Raw genomic sequence first — 27,192 nt, 5'->3', positions numbered from 1 at the left:
GGCAGGACGGGGATTGTTTTCAGGAGCAGTACAGTCCCCAAGGCGGCCAAGAACTACTCTCATCCAATGCAACCATGCAAATGAAGTATAGCATAAATATCAGGCAACAAAGTCAGCTTTCTAACTAAATCTTACTAACTTTGTGTGTTAGTCGCTCAGTCGTGTCTGACTCTTTGTGACCCCATGAACTATACAGCCTGCCAGGCTCTTCTGTCCATGGGATTTTCCAGGCAAGGATACTGGAGTGGGTTGCCATTTTTAAAAATAATAATTGTCAAGACTTGCTTTACAATACTGCCACTTTGATTATCTGCACATCACTACAAATCAAAGCTCTGGGAAGTCCTGTATTTTTAATACACTGTCCTTCAGTAGTAATACTAAAATAATGCCATATTTTTTTCTAGAGACAAAAATGGGATTTCAAAACACTCTCCCAAAAACAGGTATTTTCTCCTCCCAAAGATTTATACCAAGAATGGTCACTGCCTTGAAAAAATTTTGTTTAAATAATAAATATATTTACTCTATAATCATTATTTACAGCTAAAAGGAAAAGAATTTAATAATAAGCAACAGAGTCTTTGAATGCTGTGCAGGAGTCAAGGAAAGATAAAAAAACCAGAGACCAAAGCTTGGGTTGGGTTGCTTCCCCTAACATTTCTTTGACTATACTGACCTCTGGTGGCCATTGGAGGACTCTTTTTTTTTTTTTGGACTGAATTGGACTGGACTGAGCAACTTTGTTTAATAAAGCGGTCTATTTACCCCTGGGTTTTCCTGGTAGCTCAGTGGTAAAGAATTCGCCTGCCAATGCAAGAGACACAGGTTAGATCTCTGGATCGGGAAGATCACCTGAAGAAGCAAATCACAACCCACTCCAGTGTTCTTGTCTGGGAAATCCCACAGAGGATTTGGTGAACTTGGCAGGCTACACATCATGGGGTTGCAAAAGAGTGGGTCATGACTTAGAGACTAAACATTTTGTGTGCCTTAACATTGTTATCACCTAGGGAAATCCTTTCACAATGTCTATGCATATTAACTCATCACACTGTACACTAAATATTCTACAATTTTATTTATATCTCAATAACGCTAGAAGGAAAAAACATCTTAACACCAATAACAAGCTCCTAATGAATATGCCCGTCTTCAGAAGGATAAAGATGCTTATAGAATGTGGAAAGGGGACATTACATTTAGTAATGTCTTGAACATTATTAGTTCAAGACCAATGACTGTCATACAGTTTTCATGCAATCACATAACAAGCACACATTGACTTCCACCTTGTGCAAAAGCACTGTGCCAGGTCTCAAAGATACAGGGAAACAAGCCTCTGCCTGTCAGGTCCTGCCAACCGAGTGACAGGAACGGACCAAGAAACGCACAGCGCACTACACAAAGGGCCAGAGGGGCCAGGCCATCATAGACGCCACCTGAGGATAAACACCAGGAGCCAGCAAAACAGCAGAAAAGTGGCTTTCCAGGCAGAGGGAGCAGGGAGGCTCTGGGACAGGACAGACTGGCCAGTTCAGGAAACTTAGGGGATAAGACGTCTGAAGCACAGCGTTCAAGAGTGAGAGCAGCCCTTAACAAGGCCAAAGAGGTAGGCAAGGACAAGATTTTGTGAATGTTTTCTAATTTTTCAAGCACTTAAATTTCATTAAGAACATTTATCTTTTGGGGGGGCTATTAAATCAATAACACGGGTCAAGTCCACAAAAAAATACTACTGGATGGGAAATCCGGTCATTCTTTCACCCTGTAGTCTCAGCCTTTCTCCACTCTTCTAGTCTCCTTTCTCCTCCGGAGCATATTCTGTGCACCACTCACTGAACAATCAACCCCTCAGAGGCTGCTACCACAAGGTTGAGATGGTCCCATCCAACCACTGTGCAGAGGTGGCTTCTGAACGGGCCAGAGATGGACATGACCCCGTGACCCACCCATACGCTGCCAGCACCCGTGCAGAGGCTTGACTGCAGGACCCTGAGGATGATGGTTACTAGGCTGAGTGAACATGCTCAGCCCAGGCCGAGACCAGAGAGGATGAGAAGAGCAAGGGGAATGAGGTGACTCAGGGACAGCGGGGGCCGCTGGCCCCAAAGCACGGCGCTCAGCTGACTGCAGACACCACCCTCTCTGCCCCCTGGAGGCCTGAGCGAGACGCCCTCTGCAGGACCCCGATGGGCCTCACTGAGCGCCTCACGCGTCCTCTGCGGCTGTGTAACCTCAAGTTCTTCCATCACCCTCAGGTCACTTAACTTTTATCGTATTGGTCGTCTCCCCCATAATAGTCTTTGAAGACAAAGATCAGCTGGTTAGCTTCCCAGTTTCACACCACAGCACTGGAAGCTCTCAACATGTATTTGATGAACAACGGATGGATGGATGGATGGATGGACGGACGGACAGACAGACGGATGGACAAATGGCAGGCTCCTGGGAAAACCGTAGTGAAACCCAACAGAGGGGACAGAGAATAAAGTCCTAACGCCCTAAAACTCACACCATGCTTCCTAACCCTCAGCTCCCGTCCTCCTGGACCTGCTCGAGTCCCTCTGCTCTCCCCAGCCCCCAGGCCCCGGGGCTCTTCTCCCCCTCCCACCCTCTACAGGAACCCAGGTTTCATGAAACACCTCCCCTGACCTTCTCTTCAAGTTCGGCGTCTGTGCCACCCAGAGCTCACCGCCCCGCTCTCTGCCCGTAACTCCTTGCAGGCTTTCTCGTTTCCTCTGCGGCACAGCCTTGCCTCGGGCCAAGGGTGCACTCCATCCCCACGCAGACGCTCCAAAACCATGTGCTGGCTAAGGGGACTTAGTTCTGCTTTCCAGACATGGCCCCCAAAACCTGCCAATTAAAGGAAATCTGTTCTCATTTTAAATTTATTAAGTACTTGGTACTTCTCCCTCAGCTCGCATGCTAATGAATGGTTATTCCTTCTAATAAAGTGGTTCTCGAATGGAGAATGTGTGTGTGTGTGTGTTAGTAACTCACTTGTATCCGACTCTTTGTGACCCCAAGGACTGTAGCCTGCCAGGCTCCTCTGTCCATGGAATTCTCCAGGCAAGAATACTGCAGTGGGCAGCCTTTCCCTCCTCCAGGGAATCTTTCCAACCCAGGGATTGAACCTGCATCTCCCGCACTGCAGGCAGATTCTTTACCATCTGAGCCACCACGGAACCCCTCTCCAAAGGAGAAGGGAGAGGGTATTCTTCAAAAGGGACACTTGTCTGTAGACATCTCTGGTTGTCACGCTGTGGAGTGGGGAGAAGCTACAGGCAGTTAGCAGGTACAGATCAGAGATGCTGCTAAACGTCCAACAGTGCACAAGCCAGCTTCGCAACAAGGAATTTTTTACCGTAACGTCAAAAGTGAAAAGCTCTAACAGGATTATTTTTTAAAGCTCCTATTTGTGAATTTATATATATTTTAATAAACTCAAAAAAAATCAGAAAATATTCAATGACTTTTCAAACACCACAGAGTGATGCTCCAGAGAAAACCTGAGGCAGAGACACGGACGGCGTTCTAGTGCCCCTGTGCTGCAGATCTCAGGGCAGGGGAGCTGGCAGAAAAGACAGGAAGCAGGTGCAGGAGCCGGGCAGAAAGAACAGTGGGGAACAGAAGATTGATGTGGCTGTCTAAGGTCACTGGAGATTTTTTTTTAATTTTTAATTTTGCATTGGGGTAAAGCTATGACAAACCTAGACAACGTATTAAAAAGCAGAGACTTCACTTTTCCAACAAAGGTCCATATAGTCAAAGCTATGTTCTTTCCAGTACTCATGTACAGATGTGACAGTTGGACCATAAAGAAGGCTTAGCGCCAAAGAACTGATGCTTTCAAACTGTGGTGCTGGAGAAGATTCTTGAGAGTCCCTTGTGCAGCATGGAGATCCAACCAGTCCATCCTAAAGGAAATCAATCCTTAATATTCATTGGAAGGACTGATGCTGAAGCTGAAGCTCCAATATTTTGCCACCTGATGTGAAGAATTGACTCACTGGAAAAGACTCTGATGCTGGGAAAGATTGAAGGTGGGAGGAGAAGGGGACGACAGAGGCTGAGATGGATGGATGGCATCACTTACTTGATAGACATGAATTTGGGAAAACCCCAGGAGATAGTGAAGGACAAGAAAGCCTGGCGTGCTGCAGTCCATGGAGTCGCAGAAACAGACACAACTTAGCAACTGAACAACAACACTAGTTGATTAAAAATGTTGTGATAGCTTCACGTGAACAGTGAAGGGACTCAGCCATACATGCATATGTATCCATTCTCCCTCAAACTCCCCTCCCATCCAGGCTGCCACATAACATTGAGCAGAGTTCCCTGCGCTATACAGTAGGTCCTTATTGGTTTTCCATTTTAAATACAGCAGTGTGTACATGTCCATCCCAAACTCCTTAACTATCCCTTCCCCCCATCCTTCCCCACTCCAGAAACCATAAGTTCATTCTCTAAGTCTCAGGTCAATGGCGTTTTTAAAACAAAGATAAAGTAGGTTAGATCAATCTCTCATCAGGAGTCATCATTCTGACATAAGATTTGCCAAATCATAGCTATGCATTCATTACTTAGTTTTAAAATACTCAAATACGTGCAATAACTAAGTACAATAAACAGCATTTAATCAGCTTTATGGGAAATAGATGGAAAAACAGTGGAAACAGTGTCAGACTTTGTTTTTTTGGGCTCCAAAATCACTGCAGATGCTGATTGCAGCCATGAAATTAAAAGACGCTTGCTCCTTGGAAGGAAAGTTATGACCAACCTTGATAGTATATTAAAAAGCAGAGACATTACTTTGCCGACCAAGGTCCGTCTAGTCAAGGCAATGGTTTTTCCCGTGGTCATGTATGGATGTGAGAGTTGGACTGTGAAGAAAGCTGATCGCCGAAGAATCGATGCTTTTGAACTGTGGTGTTGGAGAAGACTCTTGAGAGTCCCTTATACTGCAAGGAGATCCAACCAGTCCATTCTAAAGGAGATCAATCCTGGATGTTCATTGGAGGGTCTGATGCTAAAGCTGAAACTCCAATACTTTGGCCACCTCATGAGACGAGTTGACTCACTGGAAAAGACTCTGATGCTGGGAAAGGTTGGGGGCGGGAGGAGAAGGGGACGACGGAGAATGAGATGGCTGGATGGCATCACCGACTCTGTGGACATGAGTTTGGGTGTACTCCGGGAGTTGGTGATGGACAGGGAGGCCTGGCGTGCTGTGATTCATGGGGTCGCGGAGAGTCGGACACGACTGAGCGACTGAACTGAACTGAACTGAATCAGCTTTATACTAAAATGTGAAATGTTTTAACCTTCAAATGTTACATAAAAAGAACATGATTAAAACTCCAAAATGTTACAAGACAGGCTAACCCACTGATAACAACAGCAAATTTAAAACAAATCACTTACATCATCTAGATACTCATATTAATATTTTTTCTGTTCACTGAAATAAATGACTTTAGAGATCTTCTCCCCACCAGATTTATTTTAAACATTTTAACCTTCCCCTCCCCCACCTACAAAATGTATGTATACTCACATTCACTTGAACTTGGATGGACCAGTCACCAAGTATTGGATGGGAAGATAACTGGAAAGTTTTGGAAACGACGCCAAGATCACTTTTTTCTGACAACCACTGCTGGATCAAATTTGACTTTGGATCCTACAACGAAAACCGTGCATGTTAACTATATAAAACCCGCCATGGACATGTGGATCCTACCTGGTTATGAATAAGGTCCCGCAGTACCCCCAGGCACATGCAAAATGGGGGAGCTCTTGGAAAATGTCAGCTCTACATTGGGCAAACTCCGGGAGACGGTGAGGGACCCGGGAAGCCTGGTGTGCTATAGTCCGTGGGGTTGCAAAGAGTCGGCCACAACTTAGCAACAAAAATACTACCAAAAAAGGCAAATAAAAGTTAATTATTTCATCATATTCTCCTGAGAATTAATTTTATTCTGCTCTACCTTTTAATTCTTGGCACCGTATTTCCTTCCACATGAAACACTATAACATCCATCTCCAAACCCATGCCACTGCTCTTGCTGTAGAAGAAAACCCCATTGTGGGGATAAGAGGCCCCGTGTGTCTGGCACTCAGCCTTCTCACAACTACTCACACATCATTCAATCACTATGATTCTCCTCCAGAGTCGGATTACCCTCACATGATAGCTGAGAAAAGCAGCCCCCAGAGAGGTTAGATAAGCCCTCAACCGCAAACAGCTGGTCTAATATCAAGGCACCAGCACATGATGAAATTGAGGCTTCGAACCTATGTGTCTTTTGATTCAACAAAGGTATGTCATGAAGGTGCATGAAAAACACCTGAGTCTTCCCAGGCTCTCCCAGACCACGTCCCCGTGTGCAGCATCCATCCAACCCAATCCCAGCCCCTCCCTTTAACATCTCTGCCGTCTGTCTCCTCTCCATCCTCACGTTCAGCTAGCATTTTCCAACGACTGCAGCTCGTCTCTCTCCCCCAGGCTTGCCCCTCAGTGCACCTTCCCCGCTGCCAAACACAGACCTGAGACTGCGGCACGGTGGCCAGCACGTAACGATGAACAAACACTGGCTATGATCATAACACCAGACCGAGTAAGGACGACTCCTGTTTGCCTGCAGAGTCAGAGCCACACTCCTTTGCATAGTTTGCTGTTGTGTAGTCGCTAACTCATGTCCAGCTGATCTGTAACCTCATGGACCGTAGCCCACCAGGCTCCTCTGTCCATGCGGTTTCCCAGCCAAGAGAACTGGAGCAGGTTGCCATTTCCTCCTCCAGGGGATCTCTCTGACCCAGGGACTGAACATGAACCTCCCGCTTGGCCAGGGAAGCCCTTGCACAGTTTACAGGCTCAGTAAGCTGACCCCTCTACTGTTCTAGGCACATCTTCCTCCCAACACATAGATTTGATTGTAATTTGTTCCAAACGTCAGTGTACCTAAGCCTCTACAATTGCTGCATGGAAGGCCCTCCCTTCCTTGTTCAGCTGCTGAAATGAGCTCCAAATTCTTCCTTCTCCACACGCTTCCAACAGGCAGAAGCCATCACTTCCTGGAGAAACCTCAGGACGTCCGGAGTTCACCCCTCTTGACATGTTATTAGCGCTCAAGGCTCTCATTCTTATCTAGACTTTTTGGTGCTTTTGCCATTGTTGCTTTGGGGTTGGTGTTTCTTTGTTCCCTGGACTATGAACTCCTGGCAGTAGGGATCAAATATTTCTCCATTCTTAATTTGTATCCTCTGACTCGAGGTGGCGTTTGGGTCAGAAGAAATCTCTCTCCTCCAGCAGGAGAGAGTATGAAAGTCAGGGTGAAAACAATGCTGACCACTGAGTAAGTGGTCTAGTAAGGCAGAAACCAACTGTTAAAACCAAAGACCACAAGCAGGTCAAGAATCAGAAGGTCACCATGCTTGGCAAGCCCTGGAGCAGGCACTGCAATCAGAGCTGGCTCTCCCGTCCACTGCCAAGGCGTGACACCCAGAGCTCAAAGGATCAGAAATGAAAAGCTAATACAAAAAGATAATAAATACACGCTGTCGAATAATCGAGGAAATGCAAGTGAAAACAATGAAAGGCCATTTTTCTTCTGTCACACTGACAAAAAGAAAAAATAATCCCCAGGGCTGCTTAAAATGTAGGCAAAGAAACGCGCACAGTCCACTGATGTATTCTTTTGGTGAAGGTACCCATTCTTCCCACAGCCCTACAAACAAAGGAAACCCACACTGAAGGCTTTGATGACCTAGAAGACCTAGGGGGTTGGGTGTGAGTGAGGTAAATCCCTCTCATGTCCCAGGCTGGTACAGGACCTGGGCATGTCACCAACCAGGAAGACACGGAGAACAGAGAAAGGCCAGAGGTCCTTCCAGGGCGCACGAGGACCTGAACAGGTGCACCACAGCAGAGTATTTGCCTGTGGTCACCTCCTGCTGGGACGCACACAGCACAGCGAAGTGTGATGTGAGCAGTGCCCTGTCGCAGATGGAACAGTCACGTGCCTGGAGACTCGGGAACGTGGCCCCCGCGCTCTCTGCCTCACCTCCGAGCGGCTCGAGCGGCTCGGGCTCTCCGTCAGCTTCCTCTGCACAGCACAGAGCCTGCTGCCTGCGCCACGCCCTCTCGAGCAATAAGCTAACCCTGGCTAGAGGAGGCAAGGATCTCTGCCACTCTCCGGAGTCCTGGGTTACGCACAAGGTGGCTCAGTGGCGAAGGATCCGCCTTCCAGTGAAGGAGACAAAGGTTCGATCCCTGGGCCGGGAAGATCCCCTGGAGAAGGAAATGGCAACCCAACCCACTACGGAATTCTTGCCTGGAAAACCCCATGGACAGAGGAGCCTGGCAGACTACAGTCCATGGGGTCACAATGAGTGGGACATGACTGAGCACAGCGCACACACATTAAGTGTCTGCTGCTGCTGCTGCTGAGTCACTTCAGTCGTGTCCGACTCTGTGTGACCCCATAGACGGAAGCCCACCAGGCTCCCCCGTTCCTGGGATTCTCCAGGCAAGAACACTGGAGTGGGTTGCCATTTTAGCATGTAGAATTAAACAAGTCACTGAAATGTGGTGGCCCCTCCTCTGGCAAAGGATGAGGTTCTGGGTTTGCCACCACTGCTCCAGGACAAAGTGTCAGAGCACAGCCACAGACAGGATGGACCCCAGGCCAGCTACTGTGCCCACAAGACCATCCACCTGTATCAGAAGCAACAACCTCATGAGGAAGGGCAGCAGGGTAGAAAACAGCGAGCCGGTGACCATCACACTGTCATGCTCAGTCGCCTGAGTCATGTCCGACTCTTTGAGACCCCATGGACTGTAGCCCTCTAGGCTCAGAGCTCTGTCTATGGAATTCTCCAGGCAAGAATACTGGAGTGGGTAGCCATTCCCTTCTCCGGCGGATCTTACCAACCCAGAGATCAAACCCACGTCTCCTGTGTCTTCTGTATTGCAGGCGGATTCTTTATCCACTGAGCCACCTGGGAAGCCCCCCGTGACACTGTTGAAACACTTATATTTCCATTGTGTAGGACAAAGTAGCTCCAGGCGGCCAGAATTAGGAGAAAGAAGCTTATATTACCATAAACATACTACCCCTGAAGCCCCTTTGCTTCCTGAGAAAGCCAGTCATTAGATCAAGGGAAATAACCAATGATCTCAGGAAAACACCGAAGTGCCTGAATATGCTACGATGGTCAATATTTTAGGTACATCCTACAGCGAGTCATTCTTGGCTGGGAAACATGGGCCCCCAACAGTTGGCCTCATGTAGATCCAAGATGCATTCTCCACACTCGCCTGCAGGGTGTGCTGTGCTAGCAAGTACAACTTTGTTCACATCAGGGGCTCTCACTACACTAAAGACCTACTTTTTTCTGGGAAATTTTTCCAAGAAAGATGTAGGAAATATCACAGTCTGATGAACTGGGCCCAAAGGACTGTTTTCAGAGGGAGGAGGGCAGGATCCCAAACACCGTGGGTTCCTGGTAGAATTTCAGTCTAAATTCTCCTCCCCGGGGCTTCCCCTGTGGCTCAGCTGGTAAAGAATCCACCTGCAATGCAGGAGACCTGGGCTCGATCCCAGGGTTGGGAAGATCCCCTCGAGGAGGGAAAGGCTACCCACTCCAGTATTCTGGCCTGGAGAATTCCATGGACTGTATAGTCCATGGGGTCGCAAAGAGTCGGACACGACTGAGCAACTTTCACTTCACTTGACCAAGGGGGCCACCCATCAGCCAGGCCAGCAGGATCCCTCGGAACCAGAAGCAGCAAGAGGAAGATCTCTCCAAGCACTTCCAGGAAAGACAAACGTGTCAGGCCAAGTGCAAAATCTGAAGGAGCCCAACGAGTCCACAAAACAGAATCAGCAGGGTTCCTTCTGGGTTAACGTCTAGAACAGACCATTTATCCAGGGCTGACTTTTACTCAACTGAGACAGAAAACAGGCAGATCTAATGCGAACAGCCAGACACAGACCAACATTCACTTCTGAATCCTCCTTTTACACAGAGCATTCAGTATTTGCAGACAAAGGATGACGGACAGTATGGAAGGCATCCATAAACACCATTCAAAGAGTTATATGAATTTAGAAATGCTGTTCACTATGGCAACCTGCTTTATTCCAACACAGAAAAGGCAGAAATTCACCAAGCTGCAAACTCTGAAATGAGACCAGTGCCATTCAAGAAATATGCATTGAACATGCCAACCCATGTGGTATTTGCTACAAACACATCTTGGCTTGAAGCTATATGTATACATGTTTATTTGCTAGATTTCTGTGTTTAACTTATAACAACAACTACTACTACTAAAAATAGGAAGAAACTGAAATAAAAAGCCTAAATTTACCTTCCAGCCTGTTATTCATCAGAACGTTTAGGGTAACCAATGTCCTGGGACTGAGGGGATTTTTCAAAAGAGTCCCAGCAAACCAGGATGAGTTGCTCACCCTATTTCTATGTCATTGATCAAATGTCTAATACTCTCCTCAGCTTACATGTAGAAAACCAGGTCCACCTGGATCTCGGCCATCTTCAGCTTGGTTCTCACAAGAAAGCACTCGGTCCACTAACCACACTGCTTTCAGAGCTTGGAGTGTTCCAGCAGCAGAGGCCAAAGACTTCCTGCCAGAAGCGGTTCCTACAGCTAATGTTTAGTGAGCATGTTCTATGTACTAGGCACAGTTCTAAATGCTCTACTTGAACTACCTCACATAATCCTCACAAAGCTATTATTATTTTTACGCATTTTACAAATAAGGAAACCAAGGCTCAGAGATGTTGATTCATTTCCTCAAGGTCATAGAGCTAGCACCTCTAAGCACTTCTTAGAGCATAGAGTGATCCTTCTAAAATCTTAAATCAAATCATATCTTGCCTCTCCTTAGAATTCTCCAGTGAATTCTCATTTCCCTCACAGTAAAATCCAAGGTCCATATGCTAGCCAAGAAAATCCTGTACAGCCCCTCCTCCAGTCAACCTACTTATACCTGACTTATCTCCTGATATTGTCTACTCACTTTCTGGGCACCAGTGCACTGCTAGTTTACTCCCCCAATGGCCCTAACAAGTTCCTACCACAGGACCTTTGCATATGCCATTCCCTCTGTTTGCAGAGTCTACTATTTCCTGTAGGTCTCTGTTTCAATAAGACTTCTCTAACAACCCTGTTGAAAACAGCAAACACATGCTCTTTCCCTCTCTTTCACACATACATACACTTATTCTTTTATATATATATATTTGTATGTTTATTATTTGTCCACTACCCACCGGGATACAACATCAATGTGAGCAATGACTCACCCTCTGTATCAAGGACACAGAGGTTTAACATGTTTGACAAATGAATTAATCAATGATGAAGCCGGGACCAAAACCCAAGCAGGCTGACTCTGGAGCCTGAGCTCTTAACCCCTGCTCTACCATCCCCTTCCTAGGGAAACCATCCCACGTCAGGAGGGAAGTTTAGCCACGTGAATCCTAAGACATCCCAAGACCAACAATGTCAGCAGAACTTCCAAGAGAGCTCCATGAGCTGGCTTGAAGCCCCAGTTTCATTTCCACCTGGCACTCACCTTAATTAGAATGTTTAAAAAGGTTTTGTAAGGCTTAAAATCAGAGAAGAGTGTAACAACACGAAACTTCACTTCCTGCTTTGGTTTATACAGGGGCTTGTCTGTTTGAATGAAAACAGTCATTCTCTTGGTCTCAAATGATAAGCGCGTTCTATTTGAGAATAAAATCTCATCCTGGGCACGTCCGGTGACACGGAGCTCATACATCTCATCGGCACTGTTCAGAGGTAGCTAGGGGAAAAAAAAAAGACATCAGATGTATCAAGGTCTCATCGTTTTACCTCAAAAATGTTTTTAATTGTAAGTTAGAATTGAAGTTTTAAATATACAGTATTATCAAAAGTAATTGCAACGTTGAAAAATGTGCCACTCCTAGGCACCACAATTAAAAAATTTGTTTTCCCTCTTTCAACACCCTGGGATTTGCTCTCTAGTTAAATCTCAAGTTCCCAGACTGCAGGAGCCTTGCCCCACAGCCCTGTCAGCAGTCACCTTGTCACTTCCTATTCCAAGTACAAACTCTTCTGCACGTACAGTCACTGTGAGTCAGAACACCCTTCAGCATGCGCTTCCGAGCCTTGCCCTGTCTGAGGCAGCCCAAAGGCACATTTGCACAAGACCGGTTTTCTTGCCATTCTCTCTCCAGGATCTCTCACTTGTGCCAAGATGCACTCTCTTGCCCAGCCGTGTGCATCGTGTCGTAGTCCTGGTACGTCTGATGGCACTGATACTGTTTCTGTCACTAGTGGGGGTGCTCTAACAAGTGCCAGGTTACAAACCAGGAACCTGGGGGCTTGGAAGAGTGGAAGAAGTTGCTCCAGGTCACTGGCTGAGATTCAGACCCGGGATGAGCTATATAGTCTAACGAGAGCCTTCATGTGGTGGTTTTAAAATACCTCCACACTGCTATATTTAACACAGATACCCAAAAGGGACCTGCTACTGTCCAGCACATGGAACTCTGCTCACTGTTATGAGGCAGCCTGATCTGGAGGGGAGTTTGGGGGAGAAATCCATTCACGTATCCAACATGTGTATGTATGGCTGAGTCCCTTTCCTGTTCACCTGAAGCTGTCACAAGGTTGTTAATCGGCTACAGCCCAACATAAAATAAAAAGTTTTTTAAAACAAAACATGTCCAAATATTCTTTGACCCTCCTCCTTGCAAAAGGGGGAGACTAAATCTCCAGTGACCTGCTCCTCAGGAGTAGAATGAGGCTGCGTCGTTACCCAGATACCTTCTGCCTGGTTCTCTCTTTCTCGGATCCGAGGCTCTGGGGGAAGTCAGCTGCCATGCAATGAGGACACTCAAGAGGCCAGTGAGAGGCCATGTGGGGAGGGACAGAGGCCAACAGCAGAGTCCACCTGCCAGCCGCGTGAACAGCGACCTTCCTGGGGACCCCCAGGCCCGGCGACGCCTGCAGAGGTCAACAGCTAGGACACGGGAAGCGCCGTCTCCTGAGACGCCACATCAGACCTGCTCAGCTACCCAGCCCCCAGCTTCCCAACCCACAGAAACTGTGAAGTAATAAAATTCTCTGATTGTTTCACACCAGCGTTTGGGAACCATAGGTTACACAGCAATAGATAAGTAGCACACTGGACGTTTAGTTCATTTTCATATTCCTAAACCCGAGACTCTGAAACGACGTTCTGCCTCCTTTGGGAAAAGATTTGCCCACAGAGGGCTCTGAGGAGACTTTCCAGCAATAGCAGCCACCAAAAAGCCAATAATATAGATAAGAATATGAAAGAAACATGATGAACTGCCAACACAACAGGGAGAAAAGTACTGATGCTTGCAATTTACACGGAAAAGCATTTTAAAAATAAGATGAATTCATGGGTGGAGAGATGAGCAGATGGACTAAACATGTGATAAACCAAGTACGGTAAAACGTTAACAGTAGATTCTCAGTGGTAGCTACAAGACTGTTTACTATGAACCCTTTCAGGGTTTTTGGATACTTGATATTTTCATAATAAACTGGTAGGAGAAACAGTCATATCACCTTCAAATGACCTCTAGTACTGATTTTTGCTTTCCTTTAATGAACATTCACCAAGGACCTTCGAGCTTGGAATCCAACGCGAACCAAAGATGTACACCCTCGAGGGCTAGAACCCAGCCTAGCACTTGCAACCTCCTAGTCTCTTCTCTCAAATGCTGCTCCAGTCCTCAGATTCGTTTAAAAGGAGCGTTCAATACTGTAAGCATGTACACACGAGTGCACGTGAAAGTGGCTCAGTCGTGTCCGACTCTTTGTGACCCCCTGGACTATCAGGTCCATGGAATTCTCCAGGCCAGAACACTGGAGTGGGTAGTCGTTCCCTCCTCCAGGGGATCTTCCCAACCCAGTGATCGAACCCACGTCTCCCACATTGCAGGCAGATTCTTTACCAGCTGAGCCACAGAGGAAGGTAGGCAGAAAGATATATATGCCAGGAACCAGCATGTCATTGGCTTGCATATGCCACAGATTTATAAACAGCTCATGCTTTAAAAAGATGGGATCAGATGGAATGTCTCTCCATGATTTGGGTATCATTTTTAATGGCACAGAGGCCCTAGAACAGACAGTAGATTAAAGTAGTATTAGTTGCTCAGTCGTGTCCAACTCTTGGCAACCCCACGGACTGTAGCTCACCAGGCTTCTCTGTCCATGGAATTCTCCAGGTAAGAATACTGGAATGGATTGCCATTCCCTTCTCCAGATGATCTTCCCAAGCCTGGGATCAAACCCAGGTCTCTGCATTGCAGGCAGATTCTTTGCCATTTGAGCCACCAGGAAAGCCCCAGTAGATTAAAGACTTATACCAAATTACTGATGCAGAGGCCTGCAACTAAAGACTTATTAACCACGAACAGTCAAAGAGTTAGAAGAATTAGAAGTGACACGAAGGTGTCCAAGGCCTTTTCCTGTCTCCTACTCCATCCTCCTCCAGGGAGCTGACACACAAGAGGAGACAGTACCGACTCTCTCCTCCTTTCAGTTTCCCTAATTCTCTTTTTCAACCCTCCCCTGGTGGAAATCCCACCTCATCATATGTAAAACTTGGGCGATTTAGGATCCTCAAAGCCTTGGGGCTGATCCTAGGGCTGGAAAGTCAAAGATATGGACTTGTCAGAGTGGACCGGGGATGTCCCCATGAACCGGGGGGCATCCCTGCACGGCTCAGGGTGTCTGTCACCTGTCACTGTCACTCTTGATGTCAGGACAGACCTTGGCCATCCACTGGTAACGGTGGAGGGACATAGTGAGAAGGAGGCTGGAGAAAATACTGGGGATGTTAGCAATCCTCATGAAAGAGTCCCCCTGTGCCGGACCCGCACAGTCAGTTGTAACCTGCTCCGACGGTGGTGAGGATCAAAGGTGTAAATCTCCTGAATCTCTGCTGGTAAACTGCCTCCCACCTTCTCCCTCAATAACTGAAAAGAGTTCCCAGAACGGGTAATAAATGGGTTCCTTATCTCTTATACAAGAACCAATTACTCACCTACAGACAGTTTGGATCCTATGTGTTCAGCTAAAGTCACGGGGCTGGGGAAAGACATGGTTCCCACAGACAGACACTGTCTGACAGCAGGACAAGAGGCTGAGGGTGTACACTCCCCAGGACTCAGATCAACAAAATATCAACCAGCACCTGAGCTGAGCACTGCTGATTCTCAGTTATGCTAAGTCTGTTCTGGGGACATAAACACAAACCCTCCAGGTGGATGACAGCTCTCCACCCAGAACACATGACAGAGGGATGCTCGGAAAAGTCCCTGATGGACAATAAAGTACAAAGTGACAACAGATTCCTGATTCTAATCCTGCCCATCTAAAACCATCTCACCTTCTCTGAAAGATTAACTGTCTTAAGGAAACTGAGACAACACAAGAGTATTTAATACTACTTTACTTCACTAATAACTCCGGTTACCAAAAGTAATGCCAATTTCAAATAACTTTCTAAATAAAATTGAGAAACTTTAAGATGATAGTTTCTAGTAAAAGCATTCTAATTTTATTAGGAGGTTGGGATTAACATATACATACTATTATATGTAAGATGGGGCTTCCCGAGTGGCTTGGTTGGTATAGAATCTGCCTGCAATGCAGAAGACCTGGATTCAATCCCTGGGTTGGGAAGACCTGGAGAAGGAAATGGCAACCCACTCCAGTATTCACGCCTGGAGAATTCCATGGACAGAGGCTACAGGCTACGGTCCATGAGATCACAAAGATTTGGATATAACTGTGCAATGGCATCACCAACTCGATGGACGTGAGTTTGAGTGAACTCCGGGAGTTGGTGATGGACAGGAAGGCCTGGCGTGCTGTGGTTCATGGGGTCGCTAAGAGTCGGACACGACTGAGCGACTGAACTGAACTGAACTGTGCAACTTTCACTTTCATATGTAAGACAGATAATCAACAAGGACCTACTGTATAACAGAGGGAACTATACTCAATATTCTGTAATAATTTATATGGGAAAAGATCCAAAGAAGAATAGATGTATGTATATGCATACGATTCACTTTGCTGTACACCGAAACTAACACAGTACTGTAAATCAACTATACTCCAATATCAAATTTAAAAATTTTTTAATTTTAATTTTAAAAGCCACTCCCTCATTTTAAGTTTTATTTACAAAGAGAATAACAGAAACTTTTTCTAGCAAATTTTATACAAAAAACAACCTTGGTGTTAAGCATAAATTGTTTTTTTTATTTACTTCTTATTCAAGGCTGACTTTACTATATCAGAAGCAGAAACAATGAGCCAATCAGATATTAAAAACACATTTGTTTTAATACAGCCAAAATATTCATATTTTAAAGCAAAAATTCATGAGGACCTTAAAAACTAATTTTAAATATTATATTTGCAAACATAAGAATGCAAGTATGCTTTTAAAGATGGGTCTGTTTTCATTGAAAACTCATAAAAATGCAGAACCTTCTATTTTTGCCAAGCATTATCAAATTTTCCCAGCCACTTTATGACTAAATCTTTAAAGTTCTGTTTTACTAAAAAAGGATTTAGTCCTAAATATAAGCTCTAGTAAAGTTTTCAACAGATTGCCATATCTATGTACAACAAAAATAATGTTAAAGACAAATATGAGGTATTGGGGTGAGTATTTCATATAGTTAAGCCTTTAAAGAATAATAAAGTAGGGCTTCCCTGGTGGTATGGTGATTAAGAAACCACCTGCCAATGCGGGGGACACAGGTTCGACCCCTGGTCCAGGAAGATGCCACATGCCTGTGTGCAACTAAACCTCTGTGCCGCAGCTACTGAGCCTACGCTCTCGAGCCTGTGCTCCCCAACAAGAGAAGCCACTGCGATGACACGCCTGGAACCCTGTCTAGAGAGCAGCCCTCGCTCGCTACCACGAGAGAAAGCCCACGTGCAGCAACAAACACCCAGTGCTGCCAAAAATAGACTTAATTTTTTTTTTAATTTAAAGAGTAACAGTAGTGAAATTTGCAGCTCATGATAAACGGGACGAGTACACTTTAGAGGGGGGTTCCTGGAATCCCAGCCTCTGGTCCCACCCACACGCCTACTCCTGCCAGTCTTTCCACCCTCCAGCCAGTGCAGCTGTGGACTTCTTTGAGGAAAACAGTTACTGAGCTTCAAGCTGTTCTTCCTGAACTTAAATCTCACCCCCTTCCGCTATCAGACAATTAAATCACACAGGATTTATTTTAATCTTCTCATTGTAATACTCTTTCAACAGAGTAAGGATACAGGCATGAGGAGCCAGCACCTAATGTCTGAGGTCGTATTAATGCAGTCTAATATCTTATTGTCATTAAGTTTGGGGGTTTTTTTAACCCCACTCTGCCTACTTTTGCCTCCACTTCCCTGCCCCTACTTTCTACTATTACAGCAGTATATTTCTTAGTAAGGCAAGTGCAAACATAATAGGAAAGAAATACAATAGTTATGAGAGGAGCATGTCAAGGTTGGATATTGTCACACTGCTTATTTAACTTATATGCAGAGTACATGATATGAAATGCCAAGGTGGAATCAAGATTGTCGGGAGAAATACTGACAATCTCAGATACGCAGATGATACCAGTCTAATGGCAGAAAGCAAAGAGAAACTAAAGAGCCTCTTGATGAGGGTGAAAGAATAGAGTGAAAAAGCTGGCTTAAAACTCAACATTCAAAAAACTAAGCTCATGGTCCCATCACTTTATGGCAAATAGATGGTGGGAAAATGGAAACAGTGACAGATTTTATTTTTAGGGGCTCCAAAATCACTGCAGCCATGATTTTAACAGTGATTGCAACCATGAAATTAAAAGACACTTGCTCCTTGGAAGAAAAGCTATGACAAATCTAGAAAGTGTATTAAAAAGCAGAGACATCACACTGATGACAAAGGTCTGTAGAGACAAAGCTATGGTTTTTCCTGTAGTCTTGCACAGATGACTTGTACAGAGAGTCATGTACAGAGAGGTGAACCATAAAAAAGGCTGAGCACTGAAGAACTGATGCTTTCAAACTGTGGTGCTGGAGATTCTAAGAGTTCCTTGAACTGCAAAGAGATCAAACCAGTCAATCCTAAAGGATATCAACCTGAATATTCATTGAAAGGATTGATGCTGAAGCTGAAGCTCCAATACTTTGGCCACCTGATGCAAAGAGCCAACTCACTGGAAAAGACCCTGACACTGGGAAAAATTGAAAGCAAAAGGAGAAGGGGGTGGCAGAGGATGAGATGATTAAATAGCAATACTGACTCAGTGGACATGAATTTAAGCAAACTCCACGACAGTGAAGGACAGGGAAGCCTGGAATGTTGCAGGCCATGGGGTGGCAAAGAGACAGATAGAACTTAGAGACTGAACAGCATCAAGGACTTTTTATTACGGATTGTTTGCGCTCAGTCACTCAGTCGTGTCTGACTCTTTGCAACTCCATGGACTGTAGCCCACCAGACACCTCTGTCCATGGAGTTTTCCAGGCAAGAATACTGGAGCAGGCTGCCATTTCCTACTCCAGGGGGAAAGAACTGTTTGGGAGCACTATATCCTCTAAGAGTGTGAAAAGTGTGAAAGTGTTAGTCACTCGGTCATGCCCCACTCTTTGTGATCCCACTGACTCTAGCCCCTCCCCCCACCTCCCCCACCCCCAAGGCTCCCCTGTCCGTGGGATTCTCCAGGCAAGAATACTGGAGTGGATAGCCATTCCCTTCTCCAAGGGATCTTCCTGACCCAGGGATTGAACCGAGGTCTCCTGCACTGCAGGCAGATTCTTTATCACCGACCCACCAGGGAAGCCCAATCTCTAAGAACTCCCCCTCAAAATGAATGTGGTTTCTGAACATGCTTGATAAGCAACCTTCAGGAGGTGATGGGGAACCTGGCTTATCGGGAGATGCTGACCCTACGTAAGTGTGTAATATGTCAAGGCCATTACTCATCTAGTCCCAGAAAAGCACACCAAAGTATCCTCTTGCTGGATGCTGTGTTTAGCTATAAACGTGTGAAGCTCCAAAAGAAAACAGTTATAAGGGACAGACTTCCAAATCAAAGCTATGAGAAGCAGGACTAGTTCACAAGCAACACTGAATAACCAGGTTTCATGACTCTCTCAACAAAAGAATAACTCTTCCCACTTCTACAGCAGAAGCCACAGCACATCCACATCTCATTTCACCTCCAAGGCAGCCCCTATGAAACAGACTACACTTTTATCCCCTTCTCCAGGGCTGGGACCAGGGTGAGGTGAGCCAGGCACTTGCCTCTACTGCAAAATTTAAGAGTGTGCCAAAAAACTCAATAATCAAGTAACTCAATAATAATAGCAAAAAACTCAATAATAAATAGCAAAAGCAATACAAAATAATGAAACAAAAAAAATCAAAATTTTAATCAAAGATAGGATCAGTATCAATACTGATTTTTGTTTGTTTTGCCTCAAGTAGTAATTCTGCTCAGCGAGGCACTGCCCTTTCCCAGGACAAAGAAACTGGGAGGGAGCAATAATAACACACTCAAGACTGTTGTGCTTATTAGGGCAGAAGCAGGACCAAACCTACCCAGGTCCCTGTGTGAATAGTCCAGGCCAGTTCCCCTCATGAAGTTCTCTATTTTACAAGAGGAAAATCTCCACTATGAGTCTGAAAAGGCTAATAACCAATCTCCCTGGGGTAATATTATTCTTAAATAAGCTGAAGGTAGAACTGAACTCAAGCCAAACTCACAAAGCACGTAAATCAATATGAAAGTCAATAAAATTGGAAATTCACTTCACAGACACAATGTATATTTATGAAACCAAATTTTTAAAATAAATACTTACTGATGGAAGAATAAGCATCTTGAAAGAGCCTAAAAAGGAAAACAGGGAAGAAAACAGTCATATTTTGAATATGATGATATAACATAAAACTCATTAAGAGTCTCCTAATATTCTTTCAAATACATAGGGTATCATAAACTTGCTGCTGCTGCTAAGTCACTTCAGTTGTGTCCGACTCTGTGTGACCCCATAGACGGAAGCCCACCAGGCTCCCCCGTCCCTGGGATTCTCCAGGCAAGAACACCGGAGTGGGTTGCTATTTCCTTCTCCAATGTGTGAAAGTGAAAAGTGAAAGTGAAGTCACGCAGTTGTGTCCCACCCATAGCGACCCCATGGACTGCAGCCTACCAGGCTCCTCCATCCATGGGATATTCTAGGCAAGAATACTGGAGTGGCTTGCCATTGCCTTCTCCGATCATAAACTTACTAAATCACAAATTTATTTAGCCAAGCCAAAACAATTTTACTAAAGCCCAGAACCCCTGAGAGATTATTACATATCCTTGTGCCAAGGAGTTAAGATCTTAAAGGCTATCAGTGGGTGAACCTCTTCCCAAAAACTAAGTTCTGCTTCTCTTTTCCACGTTCATTTTTGGTGATGGTGTTGCTGCCACTCCTCTTGCTGTTTTACGGTTAAACATGTTTGAGGGACACTTCATACAGTGTATAAAGGAAGCTGAGGTTCATTTCTAAAGAGCACTTCTCATATACTCATGACAGACAGAAAAAAGGAAGGCATTAGTCACATCAGGGGTGAGCTGGGACTCCTAACTGACCCATCAGTATTAAAACAATGCAGATTTTTTTCATGTAAGTTACTAAACAAAGACTGCTAATTTAACTCATGCCAACTTCTCATCAAATCTATTTACTGCTAGGGAAGAATGTTCCAAGTTAAAAATAAAAGCGTACTTATTCGAAGTTCCCATCTAAGTGACATGAATTTATAGGTGGTAACAGGCCCTCAATGTCTTCATCCATTTAAGAAACACTTATTAAGGGTAACCCAGTAAATAAGACAGACACAGTCCCTCTCCTCCTGGAGGCCACAGGCATCTACCCTGTGGGAACAGACAGGCATAGCATGCAGCAGGGGTCAGGCCGGTGGCTTCTGCAATCAGACCACTAGCCCTGTCCTTGACATGTTACCTAATTCTCCAGGTTCAATTTTTTTATCCACAGGCTTCCCTGCTAGTCCAGTGGCTGAGTCGGCCTTGCAACACAGGGAATGCGGGTTCAATCCCTGGTCGGGAGCTAAGACCCCACAAGCTGCAGGGAAAACCATAATGTTGTAACTAGGACCCAATGCAGCAAAATTTTAAAAATAAATACTTTTATAAAAAATCTTTGAAATCAAAGAGCTAAATAAATGGAGAGACGTTCAATATTCATAAATCAGTTCAGTTCAGTTCAGTCGCTCAGTCGTGTCCCACTCTTTGCGACCCCATGAACCACAGCACGCCAGGCCTCCCTGTCCATCACCAACTCCCGGAGTTCACTCAAACTCATGTCCATCGAGTCGGTGATGCCCTCCAGCCATCTCATTCTCTGTCGTCCCCGTCTCCTCCTACCCCCAATCCCTCCCAGCATCAGACTCTTTTCCAGTGAGTCAACAACTCAATTATCAAGACATCAATTCTTCGCAACTTGATCTTTACAGTCAACACAACCCTAATCAAAATCCCAGCAAGTGATTTTATGGATATCAACAAACTGATTCTGAAGTTTACATGGAAAAGCAAAAAACGCAGACTAGCTAACTGTAGTAAAGAATAAAGGTGGAGAATAATGCTGCCTGACTTCAAGACTTACTATAAAGCTGCAGTAATCAAGACCATGTGATACTAGCGAAAGAACAGACAGATCGATGGAACAGAATAGAGAGCCTAAGAAATAGACATTTTTTTTATTACTTGTTACTGGAGTATAGTTGCTCGCCAATGTTGTGTTCGTGTCTGCTGTATGGCAAAGCAAGCCAGTTAAACCTAGACATGTATCTTCTCTGTTCTAGATTTCCTTCCCATTTAGGCCACCATAGAGCACTGAGTCTGGATGAGGACAACCCGCTCCAGTATTCTTGCCTGGAGAATCCCATGGACAGAGGAGTCTGGGGGGCTACATTCCACAGGGTGGCAAAGAGTCGGGCACAACTGAATCGATTTAGCACACACACAGAACTGAGTAGAGCTTCCTGAGCTACACAGCAGGTTCTCATCAGTCACTGTTTCATACACAGCAGTGTACATATGTCAGTCCCAATTTCCCAATTCATACCATTCCCCCTGCCCCAAGTAACCATAAGTTTGTTCACTGTATCGGTGACTCTATTTCTGCTTTGCAAATAAGTTCACCTGTACCATTTTTCTAGATTCCACCTACAGGCAGTTTTAGGTGACAACTGTTTTTCTCTTTCTGACTTACTTCACTCTGTGTGACAGTCTCCAGGTCCATCCACATCTCTGCAAATGGCACTATTTCATTCCCTTTTACAGTCTGGTAATATTCTATCGTACATCTGTACCACATCTTTACCATACCTCTGCTGATGGACACTTAGGTTGCTTCCATGTCCTGGCTATGGTAAATAGTGCTGCAATGAACTTCAAGGTGGATCTAGCTTTCTGAACTATGGTTTTCTCTGGATATATGCTCAGGAGTGGGATTGCCTGGATCATAGGGTAGCTCTATTTTCAGGTTTTTGAGGAACCTCCATGCTGTTCTCCATAGTGGCAGTAACCAACTTACACCCCCAGCAACAGTGCAGGAGGGTTCGCCTTTCAGTACACCCTCTCCAGCATTTATTGTTTGTAGATTTTTGATGACGGCCATTCTGACTGGTGTAAAGTGACACCTCACTGTAGTTTCTATTTGCATTTCTCTAATAATTAATGATGTTGAATACATTTTCATCTGCTTGTGGGCCATCTGAATGTCTTCTTTGGAGAAATGTCTGTTTAGATTTTCTGCCCATTTTTTGATTGGGTTGTTTCTTTGATATTGAGCTACATGAGCTGTTTATATATCTTAAAGATTAATCCCTTGTCAGTTGGTTTATTTTAAAATATTTTCTCCAATTCTGAGGGTTGTCTTTTCCTTTTGTTTATTCTTTCCTTTTCAAAAGCTTTTAAGTTTAATTAGGTCCCATTTGTTTATTTTTGCTTCTAATTTCATTACTCTAGGTAATCAACTTATCTTTGACAGAAAAAAAAAAGGATTTTAGGGCAGTAAAAATACTCTGTATGATATTATAATGATGGACAAATGTCATTATACATTCAACAAAACCCATAGAATTTACAACATCAAGACTGAATCTTAATGTAAACATGTAAACTATGAAATTTGGGAGATTATGAAGTAACAACACGGGTTCATCCTTGGTAACAAAAATAATGTACCATTCTTATGAGCAATATTGATAATAGGGAAAGCTAGGCAGCAGCAGCAGGCATGCATGGTGTCAGCAATAATATGGGAAATCTGCAAAACTAATTTCTCATTTCTGTGAATGTTCAGATTGAATATTATGATGATAATGGTGAGATAACTGGAACATTCAAATAAATAATGGAGTATAACCTACAGAATAAAATAACCATCTATGAATTTGTGCTGGTATGTAATTTAAATGAGGCAGAAGAAAAAGTTATTCTTTTTTTACTGTTTTTAATTAATTTTATTGAAGGATAGTTGATTTACAATGTTATGTTAATTTCTCCTGTAGAGCAAAGAGATTCTGTTATACATATACATTCCAAGATTCTAAGCACTGCCTCTGTTTCCACCAGCAGTTGTACTTTTGTTCTTGTATTCTACCCACCTTTGATTACACAAAAGCTGCACATCCTGGGTAGCCTCTTTGTGTATACTCCTTACTCCCTCAGTCAGACAGGTTCAAAATCACAGTCTTCTTGGACTCCCTGCTCCCCTCGACTCTACGTTAATCATCACCGGGAACCCAGACACTTCCATGATGTTTCTCCCCGCCCTTAGAGGAGCTGCAGTAGTGGAGCTCATTAAACAATTCATGTAATACAAGAACCTTCTGAAAAAGAGATACAAACTGGACAATTTCTCAGCTCTTTTTATCACCTGTTCACACTACACAGTCTTGCTACATTTGAAGTTAACTTCAAGATCAGAAAAATTCACCTTGGAAGGAAACAACCACATGTGTCTAAGGCTGGGTTCCCTGGGAAGCTGATTCTGAGATGGTGATGAAAAAGCAGGGCGTGCGCCTGGGACCAGCCCCTGGAGAAGCGGGGGTTGTGGAGGCAGGACGGGGGAGGAGGAGATGCAACGCAGGCTCCAGACACATCCATTGGGAGCCCTCAGAAGCCAGTCTGACCCCTGAGAACTGTCCCGAGTAGGGCTGGAGGGGAAGCTGGGCCTCCCCCAAGGAGGGTGCAGGGCAAATGTCCCTAGTGGGTGCAGTCCCCAAGGAGTCAGTTTAGAAGACAGTGGGCTGCAACATCCCCCAGTGCTTTCAGAGAATAAGTCTTCATCCCTGATGCTCTGATTCTGGGAGGGAGACCATGGCACCCCACCACAGTGTCCCACAGTGGAATAAAATCAAAAATATTAAACTGCAAGGAGCTCTTCCCCCAGCAAACCAGTAGGCATGATTATAGAGAGTCACTGATTTTTCACATCTTTAAGATAAACCATCAGGGTTGCCTATTTTGTCAGCCCCATGACTGAAGGAAACAATGTGCTTCCTTTCCACCAGGGCCTGACAAGCGAGTTACCTCCCATCACTGGCAAACTCACAAAGACTAAAGACTGTGAGTGTGTGTGAGTGTATGTGTGTGTGTGTTGGGGGCAGGGGACAGGGAATAATTTATTTTTATCTACATGACACTAAGCAAGGAGAAAATAAAAAAGCAGCTTCGAGTCTACAATCCAAATAAATCCAGCAGGTTGATTAATAGGAGGTCAAGCATTTCAGCAATTCAAAGCCAGCTACCCAGATTTGAAGTGCAGGAAATCCCATTCATAGAATTTATTAACTTTTTAACTGAAGATAATTGCTTTACAGAATTTTGTTGTTTTCTGTCAAACATCAATATAAATCAGTCACAGGTACACATGTGCCCCCTCCCTCTTGAACTTCCCTCCCCATCCCACCCCTCTAGGTTGATACAGAGCCCCTGTTTGAGTTCCCTGAGTCACACAGCAAATTTTAATGCAGCTCTTCATAGAGTCAAAGTTTTGAGGGATTTTCTCATCAGAGAGAAATTGGAAGAGAGGGTGGACTGTAAGTCTGGGTCGCACTGCTCTGACAGGTGACCATGTCCACCACAGACCCAAGAAACACACAGCTGCCCCCAAAAGCTGGGGTGCAGAAGGAGGGAGGTCTGCCTACCCCTAAATCTTGCTGGATTCAGGAAGTGACTTGAAGAATGTGCAAAGAGATCCAACTTAAAGCCCTCTCACTTGTTCCATGTGTCCTTATTAAAAGCTCAACTTGAAGTACTTGACATTTTTTTAACTTACTGTCTTCCCTCTAAATTTACAAGGGCAGCTTGGAATCTCCCAGGCACTGGGTAAGTCTTATTTGAAAGTCCTAACATTCTAGCAATAATTTACAGCAGCAAAACATAAAATTCGGAGCAGCGTGGTAAGAGTGCCAATGAGAAATAGTCATCTTTCTCTGGGGATTCCAGGTTGAAGATGAAATAGATGGTATCTGCAAATTGTTGTGAGCATTTTCTCTCCCTTTTGCTGGGGCCTTTTGCTGAGACTCGGACACAGGAAATAGTAACCACCTCCCAAAAAGCTGCATGTCATTCTTAATCACTGACTAAACATACATTCTGTTCTGTGAAGCCCTTCTCAATGTTATTGCAGATAACTCTGTAAAACTCAGATCATTTTTGTGTTACCACCACAGAAAGTCAATCTGAACATCCTCCAGTGCTTTGGCCTTCCCAGAGCCACCAAAACCACTCAAAAGAAACCTTGTTTTAAAGCTTCACACTTGGCACAGGCCTGAGAGCTGGCCGTCATTTGATTTACAAATAGAGTCAAAGCTATTTTTAAATCGTGTAATAAGCATACTCAAAAACTAACCTTTCCTTAACTTTTTAAACACACTCCATTATGCCATAGGCTGCCTGTTCTGACATCTGTGCTCACCAAACAGCTCTGCAGAAAATCGTTGAAGGAAAGGAGAGTGTGTAATTGGAAATCCAACCAGGACCAGAAATATTCTCTACAGGAAAAAAAGGATTTTTCTACCATGTATGTGCCTGACTTAGTATTTACTGGTAAATTACTTTCGACAGCTCTCTGCTGTTCAGTAATATACAATAAAGAACTTAAGGAAATCACCTTTTTATCTAAAAAATTTGACCTCTTTACCAAGTTATTAAATATTCTCTCATCAGTACCCTCATTATTCAGCATTTTCTTTGATTACAAATGGAAAAAGTGGTAAATGGGGTTTCCACCACAAATTTATGGAAGGCAAAACCTTAAAATATGATCCTGCTCCATGATTTAATGTCATTTTTAAGCCAAGGAACTCCTCAGTGAACTAACTCATTCTAGACAGAAAACAGAAGTACTTCAAGCAAAACAAGACAAAAAAATGTCCTCTGGTCCCTTACATACTTCCTTCTCTCCTGCTTCTCCTTGCTTACAAATTTCTTTTCTTTTTAAAGAATTTTACAATTTTAGTTATTTATTTATTTATTGGCTACACTGGGGCTTTGCTGTTGCGCAGGCTTTTCTCTAGTTGTGGCACGCAGGCTTCTCGTTGCAACGGCTTCTCTTTCTGCAAAGTAACCAGCTCAAGGGCACAAGGGCTTCAGTAGTTGCGGCTCCTGGCTCTGGCACACAGGCTTAGCTGCTCTGAAGCATGTGGGATCTCCCTGGATCAGGGATCGAACCTGCGTGTCCTGCATTGGCAGGTGGATTCTTTACCACTGAGCCACCACAGAAGCTCTACAAATTTCTTAATAAGAGTTTCATATACAATGTTTTGTTCCATTTAGACTGATAAAGTGTAAAATAGGTCAAATGAAAGCCCACTAAAAATAAATAAAATGGTACAATATAAACTAATTGTTAGGTGCTATACAAATGAAAAACCATTTAAGCCAAGCTCTGGGCTGCTAAATATACAGGCCATTCATCATGTCAAGGTCAGCAATCTATAGCCCACAGGCCAAGTCTGGCCCATGCCCGTTTTTGTACAGTTCATGAACTAAAAATAGTTTGCATTTTAAATAGCTGGGAAAAATTTTAAAAAGAAC

At 44.4% G+C, this 27,192-nt stretch overlaps 1 protein-coding gene across 2 annotated transcripts in view; it reads right to left on the bottom strand.

Moving 5' to 3' along the window:
* Positions 1-27,192, bottom strand: part of CD109 (CD109 molecule) — a 164,194-nt gene that overhangs the window by 97,099 nt on the left and 39,903 nt on the right. For both annotated transcript variants that reach the window (XM_055433780.2, XM_055433779.2), the window contains 3 exons: positions 19,934-19,962; positions 11,613-11,843; positions 5,564-5,689 (listed from right to left, as the gene is read on the bottom strand). In XM_055433780.2, the coding sequence (XP_055289755.2) occupies positions 5,564-5,689; positions 11,613-11,843; positions 19,934-19,962 (386 nt within the window). The remainder of the gene's footprint in view (positions 1-5,563; positions 5,690-11,612; positions 11,844-19,933; positions 19,963-27,192) is intronic.

Source organism: Moschus berezovskii, chromosome 10 (genome assembly GCF_049115385.1).
Source record: "Moschus berezovskii isolate FMDL1 chromosome 10, NW_MosBer_1.0, whole genome shotgun sequence".
In the NCBI taxonomy this organism is placed as follows: domain Eukaryota; kingdom Metazoa; phylum Chordata; class Mammalia; order Artiodactyla; family Moschidae; genus Moschus; species Moschus berezovskii.
The sequence above is the reverse complement of the archived record's forward strand: the minus strand, read 5'-3'. Positions and strand labels throughout refer to the sequence as shown.